Genomic DNA, 25,958 nt, shown 5'->3' on the forward strand with positions numbered 1-25,958 from the left:
AGTACAATCGATCCTTGACTAAATACTTGCTGATAGCGGCCAAATCCCTAATTCCAAGATATTGGAAACTCCCTACGGTGCCCTCAATAGCAGAATGGATACACACAGTTAATCACATTTTCGCATTGGAAGAACTGCTTGCCACTGCGAAAGATATGGCTGAGAAATTTCACAAAACCTGGTCTCCCTGGGTTCAGTTTAAATATTCGGTGGCTTTCCGGGACCTGCTTACTGGATGAGGCATCAAACCTGGTACGCAATATCGGGCTTCAGTACTAGAACCATGTTCAGATGAAGACAGCCTAATATCCGATTGGTCCTCCTTGGGGCGACAAGCTCTGCTCTTTCTCTTTTTCTTCTTCTTTATATTTCTCTCTACATTACATTTCATTTCCCACATCTTTCTTATCTCTTTCTCCTTCCCCTCCCCCTCCCCATTTCCCACACCATTGCATTTATGCCAACTTTCTAAGTAAAGGTAATGAGAAGCAGTAGCCATGGCTTTATTCTGCACACATAGAATGAGATGGCTACTCATAGAAGACAGTTGTGCGCTCATGTGTATAAGCATTTTGACAATTTTACACCTGATTCTGGCGATATTACATCTCTGTACTACAAGTTTGCATATTGTTTCTATGAATGTACATTTGCTTAATAAAATTCTATTGAAATAAAAAAGTTAGGAGGGTGAAATAGAGTTAAGAGGGGGGAGTGGGGGGGATATTAAAGAGCCGTGGTCCTAATCCCTAATATCCATTCTATATATCAGTTCCTAAGTGGCAAGTGGTCTGGGATCGCTAGCCAAATAATCCAGCCACGGATCCCAGACTTTGTGGAACAACCTAATTTTATCCTGAACCAGCGCGGACAACCTTTCACACCGATCAGTTTTAAATTAACTTTTTTCCTTTAGAAATTTCATTTTGCTGTGGTACTGTTCTAAACATGGGGAAAATGCATCACTTTACAGGCATACTATAGACACCCCCCCCCCCCCAGACACGATATTTAAACAAATATTTAATTTTTATTGTTTCACTTGGCTTGTATAGTAAACCCTGATGGGTACGTTTCCAGCTCTGCTTTGGGATGGAGATTATTTCAGTGCTGACAGTTGCTTCCCTAGATTTAGAACCTGGGCTTCCAGGGAATCAACCTGCTTCCATTTTGCACAGCAGAGTTCGCCCTCAATCTGATTAAGGTATGCATACATGCCGCAAGATGTACACCGAGTCACGTCTCCATCCCCGCCGGTCATGGTGTCTACTAATTTTATGGGAATTATGTCCAATTACCTAACAACTAGCTTCCCTTACACTAATATTCAACAATACAATACAGAAATACTCACATACATAGCTATTCACAGCACTCGTTCACTCTACACTCTACTTACAAACACTCTACACGGGTACTCACAATACTCAGGTATTCACAACACACAGGTACTCACAATGCTTGGGTACTCCCAATACACAGGTACCCACAATACACACAATGCTCGAGTACTCCCAATACACAGGTACGTTCTATGGAGAATATGCTGCATATTCGCAGTACATTGAGTGAGGCCACAGCAGGTGGAGGAAGTCATCAGCCTGAAATAAGTAGAAAGTAGGTGACCAAGGGGGTACAAAAACTTTTACAATGGGGAATATACTTTTAAAAAAACACTGAGTTATGAGGTGTATCAGGAAATTTTACTGCTATTTTAGAATGGAAAAGGTAAGGTAAGGTGGGTTTCTCCCACCGCCATGTTTGAATATGAAACCATCTGGAAGTTCTCTTTTATGCCAGTATTTGACATCTGCTATAAAATGAATTCTAATTCTTATTTAACAGATCACAGATTTTGGATTGTCTAAGATTATAGGAGCTACTACTTCTTCAGTGCCATCATTTGCAGGGACATTGTCTTACATGCCGCCAGAAGCTCTAAATGACATTAACTATAAACCTTCGAAATCATATGATGTTTACAGGTAAAAAAAATTGGCCATGGAGTTATAGTATTTTGAATCTGGGTACATAATGAATAATAGTGACTGCTCAGTGTGCATATCTAGGGGTCGATACTAAAACTGGATAGTGAGAAATCTGGTGCAGCTTTGTATAGAAACCAATCAGCTTCCAGATTTTTTTTGTCGAAGCACAATTGAACAAGCTGAAGTTAGAAGCCGATTGGCTGCCATGCACAGCCATACCAGATTTTGAACTGTCCAGTTTTAGTAAATCAACCCTAGAGTGTGAGAACTAGCTTCAAGTGGTAGTACATTAAGGACATAGACACTCACTGAATTCTTTTTAACCACCTTGGTGGTATGATTATGTCAGATTTTAGGTGCTTAAAGTGGTGCAATTATTTTGCATGGAAATTTGGCGTTTTATATTGTAGGCCTGTAATTGTTATGCCGCGTACACACGACTGGACTTTCCGGCAGACTAGGTTCGAAGGGATTAGTACATCGGACAATCCGATCGTGTGTGGGCTAGTCTGATCGTTTTAACAAAAAGAACTCTGCCAAAAGTCAGTCGGGAAGACCGTCGGACCTAGTCTGCCGGAAAGTCTGGACGTGAGTATGCGGCATTAGGAATAACTCACTTAAATCTGTCCAAACCAGAGTCTAGTAGACATCCCAGGTATGATAAAGTTTGAAACGCAAAATCATAAATTATAATATAATAAATAATTACAAATAATATATAATAATAATAATACATTTTAATCAATAATATAACCAAATCAAAAACAATGAATTTTTTTGGGGCCAAACAAGGGTGCAATATTACTAGTCATATTGCTTCAGTAAACATCCCAGTAATATGGTAAATTTTGAAACGTGGCACTGCACAAAGTCCAATGTCACAATCAGGACAATAAAACCTGGTTTCTTTTCGTATTTTCCTTCCAGTGTCATCATGCTTTGAGCAACAAACTACGCACATCCTTATGGGTGCAGACTTTTTTTTTTTTTCAGTTGGTGTGATGTGGTCCATAAAGTGACGACCAATCAGGAGTTCTGGGTTGACAACACCAGCAGCATGACGTCCAGCTCTGTTTGCAGCCGTTGGTGTTTGGTGGTCCAGAAAGATAAGTTCTGCAATGTTCCAAAAAAAGTCAGCATGAACCACAGGCTTGTCACTCTTTTTTTGTAGAATGAATGAAGGCATTCTATAGGCATTGTTCAAGAAGATGCCTGAAGATCTTCTTATAATATTTCTTTTTCCCCATGGCTGGATAAAATGTCATTGCCTGGTCGGCTCTGTCAACACCTCCCATGGTGTTTTTGTAGTCTATAACCACTTGTGGTTTCATGATGTCTTTCCCACCTTTTGTGTGTACCATGACAGCGGAGGTGTTATTGATTGTACTCATTAGGCACACGTCTTTTTTGTCAAGCCATCTCAGTGCAATGATTTTGCCTTTCTGCCAGGCAACCATTTCTCTCGCCTTGAGCTTCTTATTGCCAAAGGTTGGCGGCATGTCACGCCGGTTAGCCCTAACGGTTTCATAGGCATCCGATTTGTTTTGTAGAAAGAACTCAGAGTTCAGGAGATGTGTAAAAATTATCTGTGGTTACACAATAGCCCTGATTCAGCAATGGCTCAATCAATGAAAGAACTGAAGAGGTTGCCATTCCATGACTGTATTTTTGGCTGAATTTTGTTCCTTTACTGGTATATAGGACAGAGTTCCAAATACAACCAGTGCTCGATTCACATAGCATGAAAGATTTTACACCAAATCGTGCCCTCTTTGATGCTATATATTGTATCCAGCTGAGCCTTCCCTTGTAGGCCATTAGACTTTTGTCTATGCTGATGTTTCTATCTGGCACATGGCTCTGCTGGAAATTTTTCATAATCTTCTGATATACCTCCCAAATCTTCTTGAGTTTGGGGGCTGGATAAGTAGTTTTGCCAAATGCTTCATTATTTTCAAAGTGCAAATAATTCATTATGAGGGAGAATTTGTACTCCGACATGACCGTGCCAAAAAATGGAGTGGCTAGTAATCATTGGTTGTCCAATACCACTTCTACAGGGGTTTCCCCACCACTCCCTGAAGAATTATTAGGCCCAGAAATTTCCAGATGTCCTCTTTGGTCACTGATTCCCACTTTCTGATCCTTTGAAAACCTCCGAGGTGTAGCAGCTTGTTGCTCATGGTACCAGTTTGTCTGCTTACCTATTTTTTCAATAACCTAATCGGTCAAAAATAGTGCCAAGGGGTTGACATCTTCCACATCCACTTTGATAGCAGGTGCTCCAGTAAATGGGAATGTTGGGAGCGCTATGTGATCTGTACCACAGTCGATAGAGCACATCACTGATGTCAGTCGCAGGATCGGTGCAGAAATCACTTTCTGTGTCTGATGACAAACTTTCCCACAAATCGCTATCACTCAATTCTGCAAGTGATTCTATATATCTATCATTGTTTTCCAGCACATCATAAAGCGCTTTTGAAGTAGAGGCGCGCTTTTTTGATGCCATGGTTGTTTTGCAGTTTCCAGGCAGAAAGTTCAGTAGGGCAAGGGCACTGGACAAAGGACTGGAGGGTAAACTGAGGTCAGTTTATTAGATACAGTAATGTAATCCATTAAGATTACTATGTATAGTGTGTGTTTTGGTTTATACTTTTTGAATCTGCTGCCAGTTCCACCCCCCTGCGTTGTGACGCTCGCAGGGAAGGGAAGCTGGAACACACAGAGGATCGAGCGGAGGATCCGGCCACTGTATACAGTGAGAGGACATTGCAGGATCCTGGGAGGCAAGGTAAGTAATCTCTTCCAGGATCCAACGAAAGCAATCCTGAGTGTGGCTCGGGGTTACCGCTAATGGTACTGAAATCTCACCCCGAGCCACACTCGGCAATACTGCCAAGGAGGTTAAGGGCTTTTCTTACCCATTTTAATTAAAAACAGGTTCCACAAATCAAACAAGTTTCCTTCGCAGGGGTTTTCAGAATTTATATTTCATCCAAAGAACAAACAACATTAAGCCTCCTGGCCTTTAGTCTGGTCCCACTGACCATGACATTGTACCACTCAGTACCTCTCTCAAAAGTTTGGTGCATACACTTGGCAGCCCCTTGCTTCCATCTGTACTCTTGAATAGAGACCTCCTCTTTTTTGCCGGGGTGGAGCTTATAACCATGATCAGGTCTCTATAAAAAAAAAAGCCCTGCACACATCTGTACAATCAGTGCGCCGATTGTTCACAAAACCCACACCACAGTTCCTGGGTGGAGGAGGGAATAGGGCTAATAGCAGTTCCACATTTGTGGATAGCACAGAAAAAGTACCAGTAGTTGTGGTACACTTCTGTGAACTGAAAACATTAAAATCTGTGTACAAATATAAGGCTAACAGTGAGGACGGAAAAAATGTCCCATGTTGGTGGTGTCACTAGAAGGAAATATGTCCCTGCATCGGTGGTATCGCTGGAAGGAAATATGTCCCTGCTTCGATGGTATCAGTTGAAGGAAAACAGGTCTCAGAAATGGTGGTGTTACTGGTAGGAAAGGGTCTTAGCAACTGTAGTGTCACTGGAAGAAAAAATTTCCCTGCTTTGATGGTATCACTGGGAGGAAAATGGGTCTCAGCAAAGGTTGTGACACTGGAAAGAAAGGGTCTTGGCAACTGTGGTGCCACTAAAAGGGAAAATGTCCCTGCATCGATAGTATCAATTGAAGGAAAATGGGTCTCAGAAATGGTGGTGTCACTGGAAGGAAAGGGTCTTAGCATCAGTAACGTCACTGTAAGGAAAAATGGCCCTGCATCACTGGTGTTGCCAAGAGGAAAAAATGGCACTGCAGTAGTGAAAAAATGTCAGGTATCATTCTATGGAGGCCTGATTGTCATCAATGTCAGTGGGATGAAAGAAGTGTGGGAGGGTGGGTGTTAGATGGGCTCTGTGCAGGACATGGAACTAAAGGACTCTAGGGGGCTCAGGGGGGGGGGGGGTCATGTTGAAAGGGTTTTAAGGGATCATTCAGTGCGGCTATCATTGGCAGGTGGCGACTCGTCGGCTGCTTGAAAACGGAAGAAATATTCAGCTCTGGGTGACAGATGACGCCATGGGACCCAGTGTGTGGTAGCCAAGTGGCAGGCCACAGCAGGACAAGGCTGTACTAGCTGAGCTAGAGAGTATAAGAATTCAGAATAAAAGATAGAAGAAACATAAAAACAAATGAACACAGGGGACACGGGATGAAGTTCCCCTTTTATTTACAACCGATGGAAGCTGATCTGACCCTTCCACATTGCAATGCATTTCCTCTTCTTCCTCATTTGGTACTTGCTTGAAGAAAAAGGAACTTGCTATGAACATTGTGTTCCTGAAATAATTTCCATAACTTGAAATGCATGTTTTATTTTGAGATGTCAGTTGTATGCTGTTTTATATTGTTTTTACCATATCTTAGACACTGACTCTCTGCTATGTTTTTCTGTGTTGTAGTTTCGGAATCTTAGCGTGGACAGTGTTTTCAGGGGAAGAGCCTTACCCAGGTACATTGTAGACCTCGTTCTTTTGTTATGTTTCTCATATGGCTAATAGTAATTTATCACATTCAACTGGACTTGTTTAGTAAAATAGAATGTGCTTTGCTTTTCATCAAAGCAATTTTTTCGATTCTAATGAGCTTCAGGAAGATGCCCCAACATGAAATGCTTCAAGGCAGATGTTGCCAAACCCCTTCAGTTCTCTTTCTGAGGTTGCAGTCACACTTCAGAGTTTTGAATTGCGGTGCAATTGCGACAACACACATCACGGGAAGCATGTTGCCCAAAAAAAGTTCAAGAGCTACTTTTGGGCGACATGCTGCCCACAATGCATGTTGCCGCGATTGCAGCATGATTTATCATGTGAAAATCTCGGCAGACCTGCGATTTGAGGTTCACTTAAATGAATGGCATCCTCAAATGCGAGTCCAGCAATTTATCATTCACACATCGGCACTTAAATCGTGGGCAGATTCGTGGCAAATCCTCCCACGGTTCAAAACGCTGAAGTGTGAATGCAGCCTTAATGTTATCACACTTTAATATGATTGTATTTTTTTTTTTTTGCATGTTTTACCACACATGATTGCACCTTTTTGAAGTGTATTGCATGTCATTTTCATGTGTTTTCAAGTTCCGAAAAAAAAAAAAAAATTTTAGCCAATGAAAAGCAATATCATCTGTGATATCATGTCTTCATTCTAAATCATAGATGATGCAATTTTCTTTCCTGTAACCATGGGTTGCAGGAAAGAAAATCGCTCGTTTTTTTTTTCCCCATTCACACAGCCAGTGTTGATGGCGGAATCCCTCCCGCAGAGCTATTACGTTCTCCCAGCAGGAGGCGAGTAGAGTCGTCCCTGCCAGGAGAACACAGTGATTATTGTAGGGAGTACTGCTGCTGGCAATAATCGCATCTAAAATTCAGAAATGCTGGTTGTACCCAAGTCGATCGATGGATCAACTTGGGTACAACTAGCCTGCCCATACATGGATCAAATCTCAGCTGGTCCCTGCTGAACCAGCCAAGATTCAAGTCAAGTATGGCCAGCTTAAGGCAGCCCATACATAGATTTTTTTTCTTCTTTTTTTTCTTTCAACCAGTGGATTAAATGAAAAAGAATGACCTGATTCCCCCATCCACACATTTGAGGTGGATGGGGGAAACATTCCCGCTGAGGTATTGTGTTTTCACAGCAAGAAGCCTTCCCTGCCATCAGAACACAATGATCAGTGTTGCGAGTTGTAACGGGCCACTGATCATTCGGGGGGGGGGGGGGGAACAGACATGCTGGTCATACAAAAGTCGTACAGAAGTCAATTGATCAACTTCTATACAGCCAGGGTGGCCATACATATGAAATATTGACGGTCCCTGCAGAACCAGCTAAATTTCCATCCATATATGGTCGACTAAAGTTCACACTTGAGCTTCTTTAGCTATTTTTGGAGCTTTTTTGACGCTTGTATATGCAGTTTCAAGTGTTTTCAGGCTTGAGCATTTTCTGTTTTAGCCGAAAAAATTCTGGCTAATAGAAAAAGAGGCAATTAATAGCAAGGAACACACACATTATGCGCGTTTTCCAGCATTGACCAGTTGCTCCTATTGAAATTTGTAGGGACCAAAAATTTCTGCCTCAGAGAAGCTCAGGTACCTATGTTTTTGAGCTTCGAGAGACACAATGCTCAAGTGTGAACAGGTACCAAAGGATGCAATGGAAATACTCATGTTGGGTGTTGAAGTGCTTCTAAAAAATCACTTCATATTCCTTAGGGGTGAATTTCTGCCAGAATTTCAGTGAGCTTGTAACTTTCCTGTGGGTTTTGCAGCTTTATCTCAAGCAGTCTTATCGGTCATACACCAGCTCACAGGTGTTGCTATGTCTGCAAAAGATCTGGGGCTAGAGCCCATAGCAGCGGTCATCAACCTTTTTACATGGCGGGAGACCGGTGGTAAGCAATTTTTTTCACGGAGTGATGGCTGGTGTTGGCGCTTCAATCATCATGGCATAATGGTTGATATGGTATCAGGGTGATTGAAGTGCATTATTTCTATTGTTACATTCTAATATCTATGAAGTGGTTCAACTCGCCATACTGCAGAATCAGTGGGAGCCCTGGGCGTGTCACTTGCCATATCTCCTGCCACCAGATGCAGCGTTTCACCAGATGCAGCGTGTTACTTGCCACTGTCACCTGCCGCTAGATGTGGATTGTCACTTGACACTTTCACCTGGCAGCAGATGTGGATTGTCACTTGCCACGTCACCTGCCACCATTTGCAGATTGCCACTTGCCACATCACCTGCCACCATTTGCAGATTGTCACTTGCCATATCTCCTACCGCCATTTGCAGATTGTAACATCTCTTGCCACCATTTGCAGATTGTCACTTACCACGTCATCGGCAACCAGATGTGGGTTGTCACTTGCCAACTCATGTGGATTGTCACTTGCCATGCCAGCCAGTGCCACCAAATGTGCATTGACGCTGCATTTGTGGCAGGCTGACAGCACTGGTTTATTTAGTGAGAGCAGGAGAGCGGTGATGTGGGGCGGGCAGTGAGAGATGTCATCTCGCTGCTCCCTGCCACACCTCCGACATTGAAGCAAGGGGGTCTGGCTGCAAAGTGGAGCTCCACGATGACAGGAAGCACGTGACCTGCACTCTACTGTGCTGTGAGGGTGGAAGAGCGCTGATGTGTGGCGGGCAGTTAGAGATAATGTAATCTCTCTGGTGCTCACCACACCTTGCTACCAAATTGAAGAGGCCTGGCTGTGAAGAGCGCTGATGTGGAGCAGGTGGAGAGAGATGTCATCTCTGCTCATCTGCCCGCTCGCTTCTCTCCTCTCCTCCGCCTTTCTCTTGCAGCCAGCCCACCTGCCGCAGCAGCCGCATCCCGCTGGTTAGGCAGGGACCCTGCAGGAAGAGACTCGGGGCTATGGGCCCCAGATTCAGGGCTATAACCCCAATAGCTATAGCCCCAACAGAATCAACCTGGCAGTATGCTGCAACTGGGGGAAGAGGACTGCCAGTTTCTTGTCCTCCTTGGGCACCCCCTCTCTCTGGGTTCCTGTTACTGCCTTCCTCAACCTGCATGTAGATTAGGGACGGGGCGCATGGATTACGAAAGCAGCACCCCTGCTCCCTCTATGGACAATCCGCCACTGAGCCTAAGACAGTTTCAGGGTTGCATGCAACATGTATTGCGGTATTAAAGCCAAAAGCAAACCTCTACAGGTATTGTATTGCAGTTTACCAGTTTTTGGATGTGGTTGCTGCATTTAGTTCTCTTTTTTTTAGGCTTTCTTTCTTCTGTATCTTAGGTATTCCTTCAGCAATAATCATGCGCTGTGTAACTAAGGGTCAGAGGCCCGCGGTGAGTGTCCTAGACCGGTACCGTGATGTTAGAATGGTACCTGAAGCCAAAGATTTAATGATCAGATGCTGGGATCCCAATGCAGAGAACAGACCCAGCTTCCATGGTAAGTGTAATGACAACCTAATGTCTAGAAGTGCATGCAGTGCATTAATGTCAGACATTAATAAATATCAGTTATCATGCAATTTTATTGTATCTTGTGATTTTTATCTGACAATGATTGCAATACTAGGAGTGAAAATAGAGTACACAGTAGCACTGATAGAGGCCGAAAACCCCACCAACATAAGTGTGATGACATTGGAAGGTAGCGGGAATGTGGACAAAATGTAACCCCCCCCGTCCCAAGGTGGGAGAGGCACCATGGGTTGCAGGAAAGAGAATTGCTTGATTCCCCCATCAACACAGTCATACCTCCCAACTTTCTGAGATGGGACTGAGGGACACCTATTAGAAAAAGTATGCAGGCAAAGGACACACAACCTACCATACTAGGAGAATTGTACAAAAAAAATTATCGGTTAAACCCGCAAGTGCTTTTTTCTCACTACTATTCCTTTATATTGGCTTTTGGAATTTACAAATGCAGCAGCTTAGAAATTGGATGAAAGCTTTAGCACTAACACTTTTTGATAGATAAAAAATGCATTTTATATACAATTATATAGATCAGACCAAAATGAGGGACAAATGAGGAGGAAAGAGTGACTTTGTTCCTGAATGAGGGACAGTCCCTCGAAATCAGGGGCAGTTGGGAGCTATAAACACAGCCAGTGTTGATGTAGGAATCCCTCCCACTAAACTATTATTGTGTTCCCCTGGCAAGGGGTGGGGGGGGTTGGGGGTGTATGTGGCGGGGAGGACAAAGTGATTATTGCCAGCGTCTATAGCTACTTTCAATATATGCATACCGAAAATCAAAACATGCTGGTTGTACCAAAGTCGAACGATGGATCAGCTTTGTTACATGCAGCCTGCCCATAGATGGTTCAAATCTCGGCCGGCCCCTGCTGAACCAGCGGATTCTAATGCCGCGTACACATGATCATAATTTTGGTCAGAAAATCTTTGATGACTTTCCTGACGGAATTCCAACAGGATTTCGCTCAAGCTGTTTTGCATACACACGGTCACACCAAATTCTGACCGCCAAGAACGCGGTGACGTACAACACATACGACGGGACTAGAAAAAGGAAGTTCAATACCCAGTCGCCAATAGCATACATCTTGTAGTTGAATCTGAGCATGCGTGAGGTTTTTTTTCCACTTCAGACTTGCATACAAACGATCAGAATCCGTCAGAAAAATTGAGAACATGCTCTCAAATTTTTGCTGGCGGGAATTCGGCCAGCTAAATTCCGATGGAGCATACACACTGTCGCATTTTCCGATGAAAAGCTCTCATCTGTCTTTTGCTGGCCGAAATTCCGATCGCGTGTACTCGGCATAACCGTCTATGGCTGGCTTTATTTCAGCTGTTAGATGGTCTGTTCTAAAAGAATGAATGTCAGATACACCTAGAACATTTGCTGAAGAATCCTTCACCTGATACATTATTTGCAGACCCATTTACCCCTTTAAAAAGTGTTTGGTAAATTTGAATTGAATTCTGTTTATATGGTAAACATCGGTTTCTACAAGATATGCCATTTTATTAATATAAAACTTAGAAAATAAATGAATACTCACCAGTAGCTTATCTGTCAGTAATTACCACTGTCTGTGAATTGATGTTGGATGTGTTTTCAACAATCATCAAATCAGAAAAAAAAGAAAAAAAAAAAACTATCAATGAATCCTAAACAAATAAACAGTAAAAGTCCATATACTTGTGAATGTGGTAGTCCCATACAACTTGTTTCGTGATATATTTTAACCACTTCCTGACCAGCCACCGCAGATATACTGCGGAAAGTTGGCTCCCCTATGCGAATCGAAGTACCGGTACGTCGGTCTGTGCAGTAGCTTTTACAGACGCCGACCTCGATCTCCGCCAGCCACCCACGTTCGTGGGGAAGAGACCCAGAATGGAGGAGATCTGTCAATGTAAACAAACAGATCCCTGTTCTGACAGGGGAGTAGAGAGAGATCTGCTGTTCCTAGTGCTCAGGAACAGCAGTCCAGGCAGCCCATACAGTTAGAGACACCTCCCGGGGAACACAATTAACCCCTTGATTGCCCCCTAGTGTTGACCCCTTCCCTGCCAGTGCCATTTATACAGAAATCATTGCATTTTTATAGCAGTCACTGGTCCCAAAAAAGTGTCATAAGTGTCCGATCTGTCCGCTGCAATATTGCAGTCCCACAAAAAATTGCTGATCATCGCTAATTACTAGGAAAAACTTAAAAAAAATGTAAAAAAATACCATAAAAATATCCCCCAATTTGTAGACGCTATACCTTTTTGCAAAAACCAATCAATGTACGCTTATTGCATTTTTTTTTATTTTTTTTTATAATTATATATATATATATATATATATATATATATATATATATATATATATATATATATATATATATATATATATATATTTTTTTTTATATATATATTTATATATTATATATATATATATATATATATATATATATATATATATATATATATATATATATATATATATATATATATATATATATATATATATATATATATATATATATATATATCTCAGAATACATATTGGCTTAAAGCGGAGTTCCACCCAAAAAATAGAACTTCCGCGTTTTGGATTCCTCCCACCCAGATAACTGTATAATCCAGGTATTTGCTCCCACTTCTGGACATAAAATGCTGCAGTATCCGCGGCAATTCTACGCCATGTCCGGCCCCTCCTCTGTCCCCCCCACTGTCTTCTGGGAGACACACAGGTCCCAGAAGACAGCAGGGACTAGTGAGATTGTGCATGTGCAGTAAGGAACCAGGCTCTGAAGCTCACTTCCTAAATTCCCTTACCAAAGATGCCAGCGCCTGCACCTGTGAGACGAGAGACGGATTGGCTTCGGGTGAGGACATCGCGGGCTCTCTGGGCAGGTAAGTGTCCTAATATTAAAAATCAGCAGCTGCAGTACTTGTAACTGCTGACTTTTAAAAAAAAAATTCTGGCGGAACTTCACTTTAAACTGATGAATAAATTTGTTTTTTATATATATTTTTTTGTATATGTATTAAAGCAGAAAGTAAAACATATTGTTGTTTTTTTTTTTCCCCAAAAATCGTCGCAATATTGTTATTGTTTTATAGCGCAAAAAAATAAAATCTGCAAAGGTGATCAAATGCCACCAAAAAAAGCTCTATTTGTAGGGAAAAAAGGACATCAATTTTGTTTGGGTACAGCGTCGCACGAGAGCACAACTGTCAGTTAAAGCGATGCAGTGTGGTATCACAAAAAATGGCCTGGTCATTAATGGGGTAAAAGCTTCCGGGCCTTAAGTGGTCAATATAAAACTGATAATATACGTATGCTACAATCTCCTTTTGGTCCACTATGAAGTGCCTGTGCTGCTATACTGAACATTTCTATATGTGTGCTGTGCACATTTTATTTAAAATGACCCAAAGGTAAGACTTATATGCCTTGTATATATTAACCTTTTTTTTTGTGGTTGTTGTTTAAAAAAGAACGGTATTGAGAGAAATATAGGGGATGCCAATGGAAGAGTTAACAGCTTTAAATTAGGGCATACACTATATATGGGTGTTGAATGCAAAAATGGATCCAGCACCCATGTTACCTATGGAGAGAGTTAATCTGCAACTCCTTGCTTGCTCTTAAAAATCTTTAAAATTTATTGATTCCCCATAAGACACAATATCCAGACAGCAGATGTTAACGCATTTTAGCCTTGTGGACCTGGTTGTGTCTTTTATGGAGAATCAGTACGGTTTAAATATTTTTGAGAGCATGCAAGGATTTGCGGATTATCTCTCTTCATGATTTTAATTGCAGTGGTGCGACTGCCTTGATGCACAACATGGCAGCTCTGGAAAATCACCTTATCCCATTGGATTATAGCACCTTATCGTCACTTTATTTCATGGACCCATGTTGCCTGTGCCTGGCCAGTGGTAGGAGAAAATGCTGCATCCTAGGTAGTCAGTGGAAAGAAGAATGCTCATGTGTTGGGTGTCAGTGTGTGGAAGCATGCTCCAACATTGACATCAGTGGGAAGAAGCATGCCCCAGCTTTGTTATCAGTAGTAGGAGGAAGAAAGCTGCAACATTGGTGGCCAGTGGGAGGAAGAATGCCCTAGGTGTGGTGTTAAAGGGAGGAAAAATGCTCCATAATTGGTGTCAAAAGGGAGGAAGACTACTCCATCATCAGTAGTCAGTGGGAGCAAGAATGCTCCAGCACTGGTTGTCAGTTGGAGGTAGAATACCAAATCCTTGGTTGGTAAATTGGAGGTAAAATGCCCAAGTGTTGATGGTCAGAAGGAGAAAGAATGCTCCAGCTTTGGTGGTCAGAAGGAGGAAGAATGCTCCAGCGTTGGTGTGAGTGAGAGGAACAAAGCCCCATCCTTTGTGGCCAGTGGTAAGAAGAATGCCCCGGCACCGATTGTCAGTTGGAGGTAGAATACCAAATCCTTGGTTGGTAAATTGGAGGTAGAATGCCCAAGTGTTGGTGGTCAGAAGGAGGAAGAATGCTGCAGCGTTGGTGTCAGTGAAAGGAACAAAGCCCCATCCTTGGTGGCCAGTGGTAAGAAGAATGCCTCAGCATTGGTGACAGTAGTAGGCATGCCCCAGTGTTAATGTCGGTGGAACAATCCCGAGACATGCCTTGGGTCCATGGGATCCTGGGAGTTTTGTCTTTGTTTGGGTAAAATAATGTACTTTTATAAGTCTTCTAGCATGTTCTTTACAGTGCCATGGAGATTGATTTATATTGGTTCCTTTTTTAAGACTGCAGTGAATGTACATCAGTGATGTATGATGCTTATCAGAAGGAGATGAGAAGTGCTGTTCGAAGTGTTGAAGATCATCTAACAAATATGGGTTCTTCAGCTCAGGTACTCCATATTGTGTCACACTGGCTGCATGTCATGTGTATTACATAGCTACAGTGTAGTTCACTGGGGTTAACTTACAAGAGGAGCAAAGGCATGTTCAAGAGGAAATAAAGCCTAAATGGACTTTCAGTTTAAATCAGCTAAATACATTTTAGGAGCATCAAAACAAAAGTTGCACAAATTCTAATGCCCCGGACACACGAGCAGATTTTCCATCGGAAAAAAAATTGGATAGTTTTTCCAACGGAATTCCGCTCAAGCTTGGCTTGCATACACACAATCACGCAAAAGTTCTCTGAACTTTTGACCATCAAGAACACGGTGACGTACAACACTACGATGAGCCGAGAAAATTAAGTTCACTGCTTCCGAACATGCGTCGAATTGTTTCTGAGCATGCGTAGGAATTTTGTACAGACGATTGGAATTTCTGATCGGAACTTTTTCCGACCGAAAAATAGAGAACCTACTCTCAATCTTTTGCTGGTTGGAATTCTGCCAGCAAAAGTCCGATGGAGCATACACGCGGTCAGAATTTCTGACCAAAAGCTCACATCCGACTTTTGCTGGCAGAATTTCTGATCGTGTGTACGCGGCATTACAGTTCTTCTTTTTTTTTTTTTTTTTTAACAGCCACAGCCTGAGTAAAAAAATTCTGTGCTATAAATAAGGACCATTGCCCTCTGTGGGGAAGCAGTGGTCTCTTTGCAGAAGTCCAACACATCCTCTGCTGATTTAGAGCTAGCACTCTCCAATGAGCAGGGAGTGTGAGCTTTACTGATTGGCATCTCAGAAGGAAGTGTGTCAGCCCTCTACAAAAAAACGACTTATTCCACAGAGAGAGCAAGGGCCCATCTTTACAGAATGCAGCCAGTAGACAGGCTTTTGCTACACAAGCTGTGGCTGCTTTCTAAAGAAAATGAAGAGTTTGACTGTCTTTTATGTTGATGAAATTAAAACCTATTTAGCTGGTTTAAATTGAAAGTTACATTCAGCTTTAAAAGACAGCATTTATCCTGCATGATTGGTTGATTGCAGTTAATACCGCTTCATCCTATTTACTAAGGTCAATGAACATTTACTAAGCTAGTGGTGATTTATAAAGTGGAGCGAATAGCGCCATTAGCCCTCTTTTATACTTTGCCTGTTTCATACTTTGCTGGCCATTCATACAATGCATTGTGTAGGGTTAGTTCACCTTTACCAAAAACTGGCAAGCACCACATCCCAGAAACTGTAAACAAAGCAAGGAAGGACACTGGGGTTTTAAAACAAAAGCCCGGGACTTTTAAGGTGCTAAACTATATAATTAATTAAAGTCACATAAGCAATATGCTCAAACTAAATTTTTTATTTTATTTACAAACAATAAAAACAATAATATTATCATAACAAATACAGGCCATAATTTCACTAGAATGGTGAAACCATAAAACTGATCATTCCATAATGTACCACTCTACATGTTTCGCTTGTTCAGCTTCTTCAGGAGTATTTACGGTATATGAATGAACTAGAAAATACATAAAAAATGTATAATCAATAAATATTATTACATTAATGTATACAGAAACATATGGACAGTGTTTCAAGTACATAAGTTCAATTATTACCACATAAAAAAAAATGATTACATCAAGATAAAAATCTGAGGAGAAAAAAAAAACCCATAAAAATATATTCCTAGTCAAATGTTGGTCAAAGGGAAGAGGTGTAGCTACACCTGCATGGCATGTTGGGAACCCACCATCTGGGCTTGCCGACCCGGCATTCCATAGCAGGAGATGGCAGGCCACATCAGAGGGCACCACGGGCCAGCAGTTGGGCACCTCTGCCATAGAGGAACCATGCTCCTCTTGCCATCCTCTCCAACAACAGTGCTGCTGCAGGAAGCGCCACCTGCAGTGGAGAAAGTAGACTGCACCTGCCTACATATATTTTGCATGCTGTGGCTAAAGCATTACAAGTTCTCTGTTACATGCTGCAAGCAGGCAGGCTCTTTATTGCAGAAAAGGCATATAATGTCTCTTCAACCATAAAATATACAGTACCTACCTGCTCACAGCTCAGCTTACAGCACCTACCCAATCCTTGTGTGCTGGGATGACTCGCCCCTGCATATGCGGAGGAGTGACATCATTCTGCACCGGCCAATGAAGATGGCCAAAAACCAGCACACGGAAGAAGACGCTTGCAACAGATGGGGACCATTGGAACAAAATTGAGTTAGTTCCACATTAAAGCGATACTTTACTAAAAAAATAAACATTTCCAAAGAGGCAGGCGCCGTACAATTTCCGCACCTGGCAAGAGGAATGAACTCCCACACATGCACAGGAGTTAAGTTATCCAGGCCAGGCCAATAAAAGATGGCCAAAGATTCGAACCTGGAAGAAGACCCAGCTGAAGATGTCAGCTGACAATGGAGAAACTTGTACATTCTTGGTGCCGCTTTAACTGCGAAAATGACCGCTGAGCAAATACAGAGTGACATAAAAAATTGCAACACCCACCATTTTGTTCTATAGGGCCTCTGCTTAAATGTTTGGGGGCTCCAAGTAATTCTCTAGCAAAAAAATATGATTTTTACTTGTATGACAGAAATGTCAGGTAGGCAAGTGGTCAAAAACAAAAGGGAAATTTAATGATTGAGTGATGCAATTGTTTATTTGATGAACAGCAAAAAGCGGTATGGTTCAGCATTTAAAGAAGGTTTGATGTTTGTTATGCTTTTGTGTGATCATCATCTTAACATTTTTCAGTTTTAAGTTTGTCATTATTATTAACAACATTTTTTTTTTTAGAATTTAAAATTACTTTATTTTTTTAAACATACTTTTTTCTACAGCAAGCTGAATCATCTGGCTATATTAGTGGAGCTACAGAGGAATATCTAAATGGTAAGTAAAACGATTAAAGTGGATGTTAACCCACTTTGCCAACTTTACACAATCCTCCTTCTTCCTTAATGACAGCTGCTCCTGGCTGTGTGTTTTATAAAAAAAAAAATGGCACTGTTACAGGATCCGACAGGCAGAGAGGGAGGGGGGAGAGAGCACAGAGGAGGACAGGAGACACAGCAGATGACGGATACACGTAAACTGACCAGTGTCAGGGCTCAGCAGCCATAATATACCGTGGTCAGTTTACAGAGGGGAGGGTTGAAACTGGCAGAATCAGACAGGTATTTCAGGTGATAGAGAGGGCCAAATGACACAGCACAAGCACAGTGCTGTATAGCATGCTTTAAAGAAGCAGGATCCTTTTTCTTTTTGGGGTTAACAAATGCTTTAACACATATAATACATTTTTTATTTAAAAATTAAAACTATTTTGTTTATTTAGCATGACCCTTTCTTTGCCCTTGGAGAAAAAAACTATAAGGATCACTTAAAAGTGGAACTTTATGTAAACAATAAAAAAGGGTGAACAGGCAGGGTTTTTAATGCAGAAGAGACATGCTTTGTCTTTTCTGCAATAAAGTTGCCTACTTGCCTGTCGGCACGCGCAGCTCACCTATGCAATTTGGCAATGCCGAAGCCGGCTGAATTCCCACTCATGGGCGAGTGATGTTATACTGGCCCAGCCAATGAAAGTGGCCAGTAGCCTATACCTGGAAGCCAGCTGCTGACATCTTCGAGCTCCAAGATTCCTCACCCCTTAACTCCCCCCCTCCGTATTAGCATATACTTACCATATTCTCGTTCAACTGATAGGGCCGGGACAAGGGGTGGGCAGGAGGGTCAGCTGCCCTGGGCACTGTGGTGTAATTGAGTGTGGATGTGGGTAGGGCCACCACGAGGAGATTGGGGAAGGGAATTTGTGTTTGGGGTGGGAAAATGGGGAGTTGTTCTAGGATGGGAAACTTGGAGAAATGTGCTAAGAGTGGTTATTTGGGGGGGTGTTGGGATGGGGGATGGGTGAAGAGGATATGTGCTAGGAGGGGTATTTGTGCTAGAATGGGTAATATGGGGGAGGGGGATTTGTGCTAAGATCGTGTGGTGTGTGTTTTTTTTTTTTTTTTTTTTTTTTTTTTTGAGGGAAGGTTGTGCTAGGAGGGGGAGAATTGGAGTGGGGGGAGAGGATTTGTGCTTTGGAGAGGAAATTTGGGGGGATTTATGCTTAAGGGTAGTATGCAGATTAGTGCTAGGGTTTTTTTTGGCGGGGGTTGGCTGACACATATTCATACATCTTTGGGGGGGTTGGGGCACAATTTGGCATGTTCACCCTGGGCTCTAGATGACCTTGTCCCGGCACTGTAGGAGAGAAATACCTGCCCCTTCTCGGATCTGACAGCATTGGTCCCTCATGATTGGCCCAGTGCTGTCACATGAGTAGGGAAGGGGTCCACAGCCTTGTGTAAGCTCGGATCAGTTTGGGGGAACAGTTAGTTTATGCTCCTGCTGGTTTAAGGAAAGGGTCACATTAACAACAGATCTAGACTGCAAAATGTTGTAAGATTGCATTTATTTTATTCATTTGACAGCAGTGCTGGAACCCCCTAAAATACCGCTACTTCCTCTTCTGCTCTCTTACAGCACATAGGGCCTGAGTAGCCATGACACATGTCTATGTACGGAGGGTTGGGTGTAGGGTCTACCAATGCAAATTCCATGAAAACTTCTGCAAGCTCTAGCAGCTCTGTGAGGGATTATTCTGACATAACTAATAATACATCACCTTATTGGTATGTTTAACCAAAATGTTCTTTTTAATTTTGCTGTGTCCCCATTGGAAGATTTGTCCTCACCTCTTTCTGTAGTGACAACTCTAACATGGATTTCCCCTCACTTTCTATCTCAATGACAGTGGTCAGGAGGACAAATAGAGGGGTGCATGTCTCAAGCTGGGACACAGATAGAAATAAAAACTTAGTAGACAGTCTAATGCCCCGTACACACAGTCGGACATTCTGACCACAAAATCCATCAGATTTTTTTTGACGGATTTTGGCCGAAACTTGTGCTGCATACATACAGTCGCACAAAGTTGTCAGGAAATCCGATCGTTCTGAACGAGGTGACGTCAAACACGTACATCGGGACTATAAATGGGCCAGTAGCCAATAGCTTTTGTCTCTTAGTTTATTCTGAGCATTCGTGGCACTTTGTCCATCGGAATTGTCTACACACGATCGGAATTTAGGCAATGGATTTTGTTGTCAGAAAATTTTAGATCCTGCTCTCAAACTTTGTGCGTCGGAAATTCCGACGGAAAAAGTACGATGGAGCCCACAAATGGTATAATTTTCCGACAACATGATCCGATTGCACACTTTCCGTAGGAAAATCTGACCGTGTATGGGGCATTACCCTATTCGAAAAAAAAACATTGCCTTTAAAGTTACAAAATTGAATTATTTGGGAGCTATGTATACCTACAGTACCTTCCTGGAAACATATTGCGCAGTTCAGTACATCATGTATGTTTATTCATGTTTTAGCCCTAGAAAATGGAGGAATGAGTCAAGAATCTAAACCGTTAGACCGAAAAGCAGCTGGAAAAGGTCGAAAGCCTCCTACGGTAAGATGAAAACACATTGAAAATTCTCACCAGTGCTTAGTCTTTTGGAGGCTATAGTAGGTTAGAGGAAGGTTGTTAGGGCCCAATTTACACCTCTGGAATCAGACTTCAGAAGGTAAAGTGGATTTTTACACTGAGTTACACAGCTTCTATTTATGGATTGATAGAGAGCTTTAGCAGGATAAGGTGCAATAAAGAACTTATAATGTCCTCCATGTACAGGTACTGTTAGATAGGATAAAAAAGAGATATCAATAGTCATTATAAGCCAGATACAACTGGGCTCATTTTCTGTAGTGGTAATGGTGATGTTTATGTTGGCTTCATTTTGCTTTGTAGGCTCGTGAGACTGTTGGAAAAACCAATAAGAATAAAAAAGATCTCTCCAATACAGGTCTGTAAACTCTTATGTACAGTAATGTAAATATCATAAGGAAAGGGTCACATCAAGAACAGATCTAGACTGCAAAATGTAAACCAGAATGCATATATTTTATTCATTTGACAGCACTGCTGGAGCCCCCAAAAATACCGCTACTTCCACTATCTGCTCCCCTACAGCAGATAGGGCCTGAGCAGCCATGACACGTTGGGGTGTAGGGTCTACCTGAACCAATACAAATTCCATAAAATCTTCTGCAAGCTCTAGCAGCTTTGTGAGGGATTATTTTGACGTGACTAATATATGGCCTTATAGGTATGTTTAACCAAAACATTCTTTTTCCTTTTGCTTGGAGTACGGAAAGGTTAAATATAAATGTGTGGTTATTTTTGCTGCCTGCCGTGTCATTGGGGAGATTTCCCTTAAATGCTTACACTGGAGGTGAAACAGGAAATTGCTACAAAATTAGGAAAATTACCTTCTTCATTTGTCACCAGAACCAGTGTCCCCGTTAGAAGATTTATTCTCACATCTTTGTGTAGGGACAACTCAGAAATTTTGTATTTCCCTCAGTTTCTGCCTCAGTGACTGACAGAGGTCAGGAGGACAAATAGAAGGTTACATGTCTCCAGCTGGGACACAGATAGAAATAAAAAAAACTTAGTAGACGGTCTAACCCTTTAAAAAAAGAAAATGTCTTTAAAAAGTTACAAAAGTGAATTATTTGGGAGCTATGTATACCTACCTTCCTGCAAACAGACTGCACAGTTCAGTGCATCATGTATTTATTTATGTATTCATGTTTTAGCCTTAGAAAATGGAGGAATGAGTCAAGATTCTAAACCGTTAGACCGAAAAGCAGCTGAAAAAGGTGGAAAGCCTCCTACGGTAAGATGAAAACACACTGAAAATTCTCACCAGTGGTTAGTCTTTTGGAGGCTATAGTAGGTTAGAGGAAGTTTGTTAGGGCCCAATCTACACCTCTGGAATCAGACTTCAGAAGGTAAAGTGGATTTTTACACTGAGTTACACAGCTTCTATCTATGGATTGCTAGAGAACTTTAGCAGGATATGGTGCAATAAAGAACTTATAATGTCTTCCATGTACAGGTACTGTTGGCTAGGATAACAAAAGATATATCAATAGTCATTATAAGCCAGATACAACTGGGCTCATTTTCTGTAGTCAAAAAGGCAGCCTTTTTTATTAGTTCCTTTTTGACTTGCAAACATGGCCACATAGGAAGTACAGTAATGTAATATGTTAGCCAAATTGCAGGGCTGTTGCTAGACCGGAGCATATACTCATGGTCTTCTAATGAGTGCCCTGGATCTCCTTTGTACTAGATATGCCATCATGTCACATTATTCTGTTGACAACCAAAATGTATACTCTGAACTTGGGTACTAAGATTCTTTGTATCTTGTATATCCATTCAATACACTTCTTGAAAATGGTATATATTTTTTTTTTTTTTTATTATTATTATAAGCAATGATAATACATGTGATTTTTATTTATTTATTTTTTCAGCCACATCATCATGTGTAATAAAATTACAGTTGTGTAATAAAAAGCATTTTTATTTGTTTTAAAAAAAGACCCAGATCTGACCCAAAGACCAATGTCAAGCATTCCAAAACTTCAGATTTACATGATATTCTTCTAAGGTCTGGGTATCATTTTTATCTTGGGCTTGGGACCCTTGTCAGAAAAAAGCCATAGTGCTAGGGGGGGGGGGGGGGGGGGGGTCCAGTGAGGCTTAAGAAAAGGAAGGCAGCGAAAAGGAATGAAAAGGGGACTGGGAAGAGATGGGATGGGGGGCAAAAAATACTGTCTCCACCACTTTTTATCATGGTATGCTTTAAGTGCCACAACAATCAAGATGGCCAAGGATACCATGAGTCTCTTAGGACACCAGCAATACCCAATGAATACTAAAAATAAATTGGGGTAACTACATTCTGATATTTATTTTGCTAAAAATGAAGCACATAAATGTACTGAATGTTTACGTTGGCTTTATTTTGCTTTGTAGGCTCATGAGACTGTTGGAAAAACCAATAAGAATAAAAAAGATATCTCCAATACAGGTTTGTAAACTCTTATGCACAGAAATGTGAAGGTAGTAAACATCAGCAAAAGTATGTGCTACCGGGCTGCTAATATTGACTTGTCTTCCCCTCAGGAGGCGTTATGAATAAGCTTGCTGGCGCTCTTACGAGTCCTGGTGGCTACAAAAAGATCACCGGCATGTTGACCAATGAACTCCTTTCAAAAGAAAATCAGCAAAAGATAAGTTCCTCTAAGCACCTGAAGGACTATGACTATGCAGCAAAAATATTTCGAGAAAAACTGAGAGAAGAACCTCCACCGATTTTACCATTGTTAAAAAGCATCTTTTATTCATGATCTATATTAAATATTACAGAAGGACGTTTGCTAAATGGCCAAAGTAGTTCAATGGAAAATGACATGACCTACAGTTTTGCTAAGACCAGAAAAAAAAAATCTGCAAAGAACTATTACTAAGGTTAGAAAACCTACAGATTTCTCCATGGGGAAAAAGTACTTTTTATGAACTTCTGTTTTTAAGTGCCAAGTCCAGAAATGTCAATTTTAGGGGCGTGGCCACTCCTACTTCGAATGACATTGCTGACAAAGTCTTAAATCTATCAACGACCATGGCTTAACAGAAATATTCACTACAATATGGTGCACGACTTGTATATCTTGGACTTGAGTGGATGTTAACGTTAATCTGTAACTTTATCCATTCAAGGCAAAGTAACAGGTTCTTATAAAAAGCTCACCCACCTCACCTCTTAAACCCATCCTTGATGTACCCCCCCACAACCCTGTTCTTGTGTTGGAGCCATTTTAAATACCTGGTGCTTTTGGATATGGAGGAGCCTATGATAGTCTTCATACCTCCAAGCATGAAGTGTTTAGGCCTGAGCTGCCAATCATTTACCTGAAACACTGTTAACATGAGGGGGGAACCAGATCACCAACCCTGGGTAGATTCCAAGACTGTCTAACACAAAGCTTACACAGGATTAGGAACCATGAGGCAAGCATCTGGGAGGTGAGCTTCTGGGAGAACCAGTTTGACCTATTCTCTTTAAGCTCAAGGTTTAGTAATCTTTAAAGGAACCAGGCCTTCTTTATTTAACCTTAATAAGGTTGAGTACTGTACTTTTTTTTTATTTGCACTAACAGGGCAAGCTTTTAGGGGTATACCTCTCCTTCTAGGCCTAAGCTAACCTACTGTTTAAAGGTAATCTGAAGTCTTTTCAGTGTTTGTTTTTACTTTTTTTTTTTTTTTTAAATAAATACATGAATTGGATCATTCTGACCTAAATAATTTTATCAATGCATACTAATGGGGATTTTAAAGTGCTACACAAATATTTCCAGACTCAAATGGCTAAAATATAATGATTTATTCACAATATCTATTAAATGTACAAAGACACATTGGGGTTGATATCCTAAAGGCAAATAGGCTGTGCACTTTGCAAAATATAGTTGCTCCAGAGCTCAGTAAATGAGGTAAAGGTTTACGTTGCAAAGAATACCCAATCATGTGCAAGGAAAATAAAAACAAACAGCATGTTTGCTTACATGTGATTGCATGATTGAAGTCAACGGAGCTTCTGCTTGCTCATTTACTAAGCCCTGAAGCAATTGCACTTTGCAAAGTGCATAGTCTTGTCTTTAGTAAACAAACCCCATTTTGTCCTGTCCCCCTAACCAGGGATGTAGCATGTACAATATGTTAAAATGACAATTCCTTACTGATAGGACTTCCCCTTCCTGTGCTTTAATATATCTCAAGTAGTCCATAAGTTTCTTTTTGTGGACACCAGCAGGATTCTTTTTTCTCAATATGTTTCACGCATAAAGATTCGTTACCTTCAGATACAGGGAAAGGAAATGTTATCATTATCACGTGTTTACCACGTAACCTTCCAACCCATATGGAGGGAACAGGTTACGCAGGGAGACATTACCTTCCACATATTGATGGAGGATAAGGGTTGGCCCTCTGGGGAAAAAAACATCTGAGGACCTGTCACTGTGGAACAGTTTGCAGAAAGGGGCAGACTGCACTAGCTGGAATGAGAACATCTGTAAAGCCAACTGTCACTCTGCAACTAATGAACTGGTTTGCACAATGTTTTGCTATTTCACATATACGCCAGGCAAATAAAAATGCTTGCCTAGCAAAGTGGTTATTACAGTACTTAAAAAATAGTACAGACTTAAAAAATCTACTCTGTTGGTAATTTATTATTTTGTAATTTCTTACTTGTACTTTTCTTTAATAAGAGATATTTTACTATTTTTTTTCCTCTTTTTGCAACTGTGAGATATAATCAAAGTCCATCCCATAGGGCCTGCTGCTAGGCAGTGATTTTTTTCAATAACGGGATGAACAACAGTATTTACCCAAAGTTCACTGGCAGGAGTTTCTTTTATGTTCTTTCTGTTTCTTCATCTGCAGATCAAAGGGATGAGCAGAACAAGTATTGTAAAAGTTTTATTATTAGTCATATCCCCCCCCCCCCCCCCCCACAATCGTTCTAGATATCTCAGTTTGACTGATTGCAGTCTGTCTATGCCAAGGTGTTGTTGTTGTGCGCTGCAGCAAAGTGACATGCTAAGGTGTTGACAAGGATAGTCAACAATTCATCGAAATGTTGGACAAAATAAACTCCACTTGCTTGGACACATACACCTGCTCAAGAACTGTGATTGCCTCTACTTCTTTCCATTTATATTGTAGCACTGACCCCCAAAGGAGCGGCTGATTATGTTGGGCTTACCGTTAACTTCTTGACCTCGAGTATGTCTAGGGGTTTCCCGAGGTAGATGGCCCAAAGAATTGTATAAACTGACACTGGATCCACTTTTGGGATTTTATTTGAATAAAAAGAGTAGACAAAACGCAGTCTCACAATGAGGGTTAGAGGGTTCAGGTATAAAATTCAGGTACTCTTGGAACTCTTCAAATTAGAAAGTCTCTCACTATAGGAATCCAGAGACTAGCCACTCACAACTGGATTCTCACAGCTACCGGATAGACCTACTCTGACTAAGCCTAGCAGCCGATAGAGTGTTCAGATAAAGCGAAGCCTCTG

At 41.4% G+C, this 25,958-nt stretch overlaps 1 protein-coding gene across 4 annotated transcripts in view; it reads left to right on the forward strand.

The window, feature by feature from the left end:
- The window catches only part of LOC143996700 (receptor-interacting serine/threonine-protein kinase 3-like), a 51,812-nt gene extending 26,260 nt beyond the window's left edge, over positions 1-25,552 (forward strand). For all 4 annotated transcript variants that reach the window (XM_077491925.1, XM_077491926.1, XM_077491929.1 and 1 more), the window contains 10 exons: positions 1,846-1,985; positions 6,469-6,518; positions 9,841-9,999; positions 14,799-14,905; positions 17,754-17,805; positions 20,349-20,428; positions 20,768-20,822; positions 21,619-21,698; positions 22,850-22,904; positions 23,000-25,552. In XM_077491925.1, coding sequence (XP_077348051.1) covers positions 1,846-1,985; positions 6,469-6,518; positions 9,841-9,999; positions 14,799-14,905; positions 17,754-17,805; positions 20,349-20,428; positions 20,768-20,822; positions 21,619-21,698; positions 22,850-22,904; positions 23,000-23,223 — 1,002 coding nt within the window. In that variant the 3' untranslated portion in view covers positions 23,224-25,552. The remainder of the gene's footprint in view (positions 1-1,845; positions 1,986-6,468; positions 6,519-9,840; positions 10,000-14,798; positions 14,906-17,753; positions 17,806-20,348; positions 20,429-20,767; positions 20,823-21,618; positions 21,699-22,849; positions 22,905-22,999) is intronic.
- The last annotated feature ends 406 nt before the right edge of the window (positions 25,553-25,958 follow it).

The sequence above is a fragment of the Lithobates pipiens genome, unplaced genomic scaffold (genome assembly GCF_037356315.1).
Source record: "Lithobates pipiens isolate NorthernLeopardFrog02 unplaced genomic scaffold, aLitPip1_a1.2 Scaffold_19, whole genome shotgun sequence".
NCBI lineage: Eukaryota > Metazoa > Chordata > Amphibia > Anura > Ranidae > Lithobates > Lithobates pipiens.